This window comes from Abrus precatorius, unplaced genomic scaffold (assembly GCF_003935025.1).
Source record: "Abrus precatorius isolate BTA unplaced genomic scaffold, Abrus_2018 Scaffold11, whole genome shotgun sequence".
NCBI classification, from domain to species: Eukaryota; Viridiplantae; Streptophyta; class Magnoliopsida; order Fabales; family Fabaceae; genus Abrus; species Abrus precatorius.
This window is the reverse complement of record NW_020874303.1, coordinates 2,257,601-2,265,029: the sequence shown is the minus strand read 5'-3', so window position 1 is coordinate 2,265,029 and position 7,429 is coordinate 2,257,601. Positions and strand designations below refer to the sequence as shown.

Below are 7,429 nucleotides of genomic sequence, written 5' to 3'. Positions count from 1 at the left end.
CACCTGGTTCTTCTTCTTCCGTGTTCTTCAAAATCGAATCTGAAGTTTCTGAATCTCACAATCTCAACACAAACCCCATTTTCATTCACGGTCTTTGCAGTTCCCAACACTGTAATCTCTCTCTTTTTTTCTCTCTAAAAATATCTATTTTAGCACTTGTATGTGGTTTTTCTTGTGTTTTAGATCGAACCCATGTCGGGATTTTCATGGGGTTAAATTTGTTTTTTGTTTATTTTATAAATTATGGAGACTAAGTGAAATGGGGAATGAGAAAAATTGGATTTTGACTCCTTAGGTGAGGTTAAACCCTTGGATTGTGGTGATGGGAAATGGGATTTTTTAAAATTTGTTTTTACTTTGGGCTTTTCGATCAAGCTCGTGTTTTTTCTTTTCCTAGTTGAAGTTTTGATTGGTTTCAGGAGGGAAAATTGAAATGCAAAAGGAAAAGAAAATTTTGATTTTTTTGAAGGTCATGCTCTTGAATTTTGATGTACGAATTATTAATGGGAATATCTAATTCTTCGGTTTTGTTGGAGTTTTTTTTTATTATTATTTTTTTTATGAGTGGGTGTTGCTGTTAATTGGCTTGTGCTTCATGGTTATATGGAATATAGGCCTTTTTTTTGTTAACTGTTTTTTTCTAAATTGTTGCAGGTTTTCTTTTCGCTGACAAGTTTACTGTGCTGAAAGAGGTCTAATGGCTAGAAATTCTTTCCTTTACAATTTCAGTTTTTGACACGAATGTTTATTTGTGGCTTAGGTGTCTCTGTTGATGTCTTTAATTATTTTTTTCACTTAAATAATTTATTATAGTTTAGTAGCTTAACTTTTCTCTTTTAAGGTTTCATGCTAACATATTGAGTTGGTTTGCATTTGGCTATTTTTCATCCCAATCCCTTATTCTGATCGACTTGCTATTGTAAAATGGTCGTTGTATAATATTCCATTACTTGAAGCTTGTCCCCCCCCTTTTTTTTTTGTTAAACTTTGGGAAATGGAGAGTAAGTGTTCTTTATTTATCCAATGAGAGTGACAATTGAATTTTGGATATAAAACAAAATTTTAATATGTTCTACTTCCATATTGAAACATCAAGACAAGATTTTTAATTCTTCCCTGCTCTCTTTGAAAATAATAATATTTACAACTTATACATAAGAGCCTTTCAGACTTCTATGGCCACTTGGTATGTGTAAACAAATCCGAAACTCATATATCTTAAATGTTAATCAACAGCATGGTATTGTGCAAAAGTCAATCTTTTTTTATGCAATGTTTTATTTTACATAGTAACTATATAACCCTAAAATTTTCAAAGTTTTAGTTCTGTGCAGTATGCATTACAGAAAAGAATTTCATCTATCATGCTTTACAAACTCTGGGTTCATTACTATGACTGATTGGGTGGAGTAGTTGAAAGTGTCCTGTCCTTGTTTCAACTTTGGGGATGAAGATATTATGTATTTCTTACTGTGTCTGAAATTTCTAGTAACAAATTATCCTTACATAAGGAACTAGTTTTGCGCACTGTATTTTATTTATTATTCAAGGCTTTCATTTTCATCTCTGCATCACGGGTGCATTTTTTTTCAACTTTATCTGAGGAGTATATTTTCTGAAATTTAGGTATAGCTAGCTGCCAATTACAGGTTGGTTAGGGTGCATATATTATGATTATGGATTGGGAATATGTGCTCATAACTTGAATTAAGTTGAATACAATGTCAGCTTGATTCCTTGTAACTGAAGTTCAAAACAAATTTAATGCTACAATCATGATTGGGGGCGTATGGTATTGAATGCTGGGAAGTAAAGGCCTGACAATACCATAAGATTAAGCATTTTACAGATGAGGATGCTTCATTTGATGAGTTGTCATACAAGAAATGATAAGGTCAAGAATGAATATATCAGAAGAAATATATAATCCATCCATTTTATACCCTTTCCTCTAATAAATGCAGGTGTGCGCTTGAGGAAATGTACAAATCACCCTACATCCATTTTACACTGTCTCTCTTTCTCTGTCTTTGTTGTCTCTTTTTATCACTCTTCTCTCTATAATTTTTCAACATAGAAGATAATTGACTAGCCATCTGTTTTTAATAAATTTTAACATTCTTTCATTTAACATAGTGTCATAATTTCTTATTTCTTTTGTAGACTATGTCATTTTTATAGATTTCATACATTAAGACCTATTCATTTAGTTATCCATGTATATTCTATACCCTATTAAGGTGTTTTCTAATTTACTTACAATCAATTTTGTTTTCAACTTTTAGCTAGTTTTTGGTGCATTGCATTCAATATAATTTGCTCCTTTTTTCTTTCAGTTCCTGCCAATAAGAGGATCAAACTGACATAAATTTTGCATGCTGTCCAATCTCCCAATCCAGCAATTCTAGATGAATAACATAAACCTCTAGACTCCTTGATTTTCACTACTCTTTTTCTTTCCTACGGCAGCAGGTTTGGAACAAATGTTGTAACTTTTAATTTATATTAGTCATGTATTTACTGTTAACTCAATGATATAATGACAGTTATAAGTTCAAGTTTGTAGAATCAAGGAAGTATTTAGAAAGAAGTTATGTTTTATTGGTTCTCTTAATTGTGATGTACATGTACACCATCTCAATAATGCTATTTTGGTTTATCACCAAGTTGTCTTGCAACTGTCTTAGTTTATATTTAATAACAGTAGTCAATTAGCTAGTTCTGTCATTATATTGAGAAGCAGACTTTTAGATTGAGAAAATTATGATCCTATCATGTTGAGCTTAAATATATTCCAAGTTGCCTATAGACAGTTCTTTACTTTTATTTGGGTAGCTTATAGACTGTTTTTCCCCCTTATTGTAGACACTGGAGTTACAGCAGTATCAAGATGGACCAACAAAACCAAAATAACACTCCAGATGGGTCTGGAGATGTGCCTTTGAAGCGCAAACGTGGTCGTCCACGGAAGTACCCAAGGCCAGATTCAGAGGAGAGTTCCTACATCCTAGTTAGTCAAAACAAAAAGCAGAATCCTGTTCGTGTTGAGCAAGCTCCAGGACCTCCTGGATTTGAAGGGGTTAATGGAAATCAACAACTTCAAAGAGGCCAAGAGAATCATTCGAATGATGCGATGGTTGGCCAGGTAGTTTCTGGTGTAATTGAGGCTGTATTTGATGCTGGATATTTGCTCAGTGTTAGAGTTGGTGATTCTGATACTACTTTGAGGGGGCTAGTGTTCAAACCTGGAAGATATGTTCCTATTTCATCTGAAAATGATGTTGCTCCGACTGTTCCAATGATCCAAAGAAATGAGGTTCCCTTTCCTTCAAGAACTGCTCAGGTTCAAACTCCTCTCCCAAAGGAAAGGAATGAACAGCCTGTGAATGTACATAGAATTGAAACTCTCACAATGAATGGGTCACCATCTGTCCCTCAGGTGTCAAGAGGTGCTGTTAGTTCTAGTAACTTGGTTCCCTCTTCTGGAAAAAATGTACCTTCTATGACAGGCCAAACTGATCATCTACTATCCAGAGGTAATTTGGTGCCTGTATTGCTCCAACCAAATAATTTTTCAAATGGGGTGCCAGTTTCTAATCAACCATCACAAGTCAAGACCCAAGTTTCTCTAGGAAGTGGAGTGCTTGCCTCCAAAGAAATTCCTGTACATGGTACTCAAGCACTTACTTCTCATACTCAAACTAGCCAGAGTTTGTTGTCAAGTGGTATGCAAAGTGGTGAAGGTGTTCCACTCAATCAATCTTCATCTCACGTGGTGAATGAGACTGAGGCCAAATCAATGAAAATGCCTAGCATGCCTTTTGAGCAACTGGTTACTGAAGTTGTAAAGAGGATCCAAGCTCCATCAGATGCCATGGATACTGAGACGGACAACAAGTCAGGTGAGAATACAGTAGTGAAGGATTCCACCAGTCGGCAGGAAGATAAAGTTAATGATGTGGATCAACCCATTTTGATTAAGCCTCTGCAAGCTGTACAGTCTCATCCTCAAGAAAACTCAGGGTCTGCTCCCAACTCTTCAGACTATAATGAAAGTGGCAAAATGACTGAGCTTTTGCAGGTAAAACAAAGCTTTGACTTGTATTTTATTAGGCATGTGAGAGGGGATTGAGGTGATGGAAGAAACCAACACTTAGTTACCCTTTAGTTTGCTATGTGCTTAAATTGTGACATGTACGTATTAATGATCTATAATGTGATAAGGTTTTGCAGAATAACAAAATGGAGAACCAGACTTCCAAAGCAGCAGAGATAGAATCTGGAAACAAGTTGGATGGTACAAGGAATTTAGACACCGAACTTGAAGATAGTGAAACTGTTCAATCAACAACGCCTTTCTAAGCATTGAGTGCATGATTTATAAGTTTTTATCATCGCTGGTCCTTGTGCCAGCAGATTTATCTGTCATGAAGTAGGTAAATATCTGGCATAGTAAAATATTTAGGCTTTCTAGTTTTAGTCTCATGGATCTTAAATAATTATAGACTTGCAAAGGTTTCTTATTGGGTTTGTGGAGGAAAGGTAGCTTGTTACAGTTTTATTTATTGTTTTTAAATTTGAGACCCTACCTTAAAATTGGATGTTAATTACTTTCTTGTGATCTTCACAAAGCAATTATTGCCAAAAACTTTAAATTTAATGTTTCAAGTCATTTATCAGGAAGTTAGTTGCTTTGTGTGCTTTGTAGTTTTCTTGTTGCATTTGTTATACCTTGTTCCATTTATTGCTCATCTAGTTTTTGCTTTGAAACAACTTTGTATATTATGTGATAGTTTTGTTCTGAGGTCCATGGGACTCAAGTTAGAGAATTTCTAGTTAATAGGAGTTTAGTTTTTGCCATTATTAAATAAAAAAGAGTTTTGGGTTATCATTGTGATTTTCTTTTGGTTGATGGGCTTAAGAAATAGTGAAGGACAGTAATATATCTAAGTCTAGAATTCTTAGACTCAATCGGATTATATATATATATATATATATATATATATATATATATATATATATATATATATATATATCCACTTTGGTTGAGTCACCTCAATTTATAAAGTATAGTCTTATGTGTCTGCGGTAGAGAGGCTTATTGCAGCAGACATTGTGTATGTATAATTAAATTTCATGTGTTGATAATTACTATAGTTAGAGTATGAAGGTTGAAAGGCTTTGGACGTCCACATTGTTCCTAGATCGTGTCAAAAGGATTTGTACTTGAGTAATGGTGAAGCAAATTAAACTACGCTATTTAATATGAAGTAAAATGGTCATTTTTAAAAAATATGATATGTTTTTTCTTAAGAGATTATTATTATTTAAATATGAATAGGTTTTTAAAATAATTTTTTATAAGTTTTTTTTATTGTAAATTTAATTCTGTACTGTTTATTAGCTGAATTATAAAAACGATTCATAATTTTCATTATTCATAAATAAAATATATATCAATTAATCATGCGATATCACTTATTCTTAAGATCGTTCACAATTTACTGTTAAAAGTATTAATTACTACAAGTGTATTTTTTGGAAGAATATTTTAAATTTTCATTTTTTTTTTGTTGCTGTAGTGTCAATTTAAATATGAGATATAAACAGAAAATAATTTTTCCAAAAACAAAAAAATGAGTAACATATAAACATAATAAAATATAGACGTTGTCTTTATAAAAATTATAATTTCTTTCTTGATTCCTTGTTAGCATGTTCCTACCTAATTATATGTTTGGCTGAAGAGAAAATTATTGAATTATATTACTTCTCTCGTGTAGTTGAGAGAAAAGAGGGAGGAGAGAAAAGAAAATATAGTATAAACCTAAAACACAAGAAAATTATTTTTTTCCTCTTCATCTAAACATAAGTAAGGAAAATAATATTAATGTGATATTCGAAACAAAGCATTGGATGTAAAATCATAGAACCTTCCACTTCAAAACATTTTGTTTGGCGTGTGTATTTTAGTTGAAAATTAGTTTTTGGGACTTCAAAATTAAATTGAATTGAGGAACAACTTCATATTTTATTCAATTTTTTTCATGGACTTTAAGAATTATAATTTTAAATATCAAGATAAAATTTAAAATAAATATTTTATATTGTATTATTAATATATTAATATTTATATAATTTAAGAATTATTGTTTAAAGTATTTTTTTAAGTATTGTTATCTGTAATTATCATAATTATGTCAACATGTTATCATTGTTGTTACTAATATTTATTCGTAACTATAATTATCTTAATGAATGAATGTGTCTAATTTTATTTTTGTTTAAGTGATTTCATATTTAAAATTATTATTTTAACTTTTATATTCAATCTTCTTTCTTTTTTCATATTCAACTCTTCTTTTCTTTTTTTAACTTTCCTTTTCCTCCATTCTTATTCTATACTCAACTCCTTCTTCCCTTTACTCCCACTCTATATGCACCTCTCCATTTCTTTTTCCCACCCTCACCTCACCTTATATCCATATTTTTCTCTTTTTTTCATGATTAACTCTTCCACCCTGGCTCTTCCCATCTCCACTCATTCCCAATCTCTTTCTCTCTCCACACCTAGTCCCTCTCCCCTCCTTCTCATGAGAATTGTGTAAAATTTATTTGTCTTTTTTTTAAATTTTACTTAAGCAAAGATAAAATTAGAGGTTTAATTCTTGCCACAGGAGGGGATCACGATCCATTATCTTAGTATTTTGACTATTGTTGTTTCTGTTTTCTATTCTCCAATTGTTGCTTGAGGTTGCTTTTTTATTTTTTATTTTTTCTTTAAAATAATTCTTTAGGATAAAAAAAACTTTGGTTCATTTTTTTAATTGTTTTCATACTTTTTTATATTTTTATTTTTTAAAATTATATTTAAAAATTAAATTCTAAAAGCTTGTATAAAAAAATTCCAAAAACTCAATTACGAAAATATACATAAAAATGGTTGATTTTGAAAGAGTACAATTTTATTTTTGAAAATTTTATTTAGAAATAGTTAATTCTAAAACTTAATTTTCAAAAGTATGAAAACTTAATTTGTAAAAGTGTAAAATATTAATTTCAGAAACTTATTTCCAGAAATAATTACTAATAAGAAATTAATTTTTAGAAGTGTTGAAACCTAAATTTGAAAATTAATTTAATTTTAAATTTTTTAGAACTGTAGAATCTTAATTCTAGAAACTTTTTTTTGGAAGTTTGAAAATATAAATTTAGAAATTAATTTAATTCTAAAATCTTATTTTTGAAAATGTAGAATCCTAATTCCAAAAACTTGAGAAACAATTAATAATCTCACAAATAAATGCTTTTACATTATATTGATAATGGATATATCTAGAAAGTAACAATTCTTAGAATATGCTCAAAAGAAGGTAATAAGAATAATGAAACTTGAAGCAGGGAAGAAGAAGAACGAAATGTTATAAAG

At 30.7% G+C, this 7,429-nt stretch overlaps 1 protein-coding gene across 7 annotated transcripts; it reads left to right on the top strand.

The window, feature by feature from the left end:
* On the top strand, positions 1–4,678 carry LOC113854476. Of its 7 annotated transcripts, none has more exons than XM_027485480.1 (5): positions 1–111; positions 655–692; positions 2,337–2,472; positions 2,866–4,081; positions 4,225–4,678. In XM_027485480.1, exons 4-5 carry the CDS (start codon positions 2,891–2,893, stop codon positions 4,360–4,362), a joined length of 1,329 nt encoding a protein of 442 aa, XP_027341281.1. In that variant the 5' UTR covers positions 1–111; positions 655–692; positions 2,337–2,472; positions 2,866–2,890; the 3' UTR covers positions 4,363–4,678. The 7 variants fall into 7 exon arrangements, with proteins under 7 accessions (XP_027341281.1, XP_027341284.1, XP_027341280.1 ...); XM_027485483.1 differs by having other exon boundaries at positions 4,234–4,637; XM_027485484.1 differs by having other exon boundaries at positions 88–111; positions 2,400–2,472; positions 4,234–4,678.
* The last annotated feature ends 2,751 nt before the right edge of the window (positions 4,679–7,429 follow it).

What these genes read in the sequence shown, in the direction of transcription:
- LOC113854476 (XM_027485480.1), top strand. Translation starts at nt 2,891, where the DNA reads ATGGACCAACAAAACCAAAATAACACTCCAGATGGGTCTGGAGATGTG. An exon ending in AAATGACTGAGCTTTTGCAG is followed by an intron (nt 4,082 to 4,224) that starts GTAAAACAAAGC and finishes TAATGTGATAAG; the next exon opens with GTTTTGCAGAATAACAAAAT.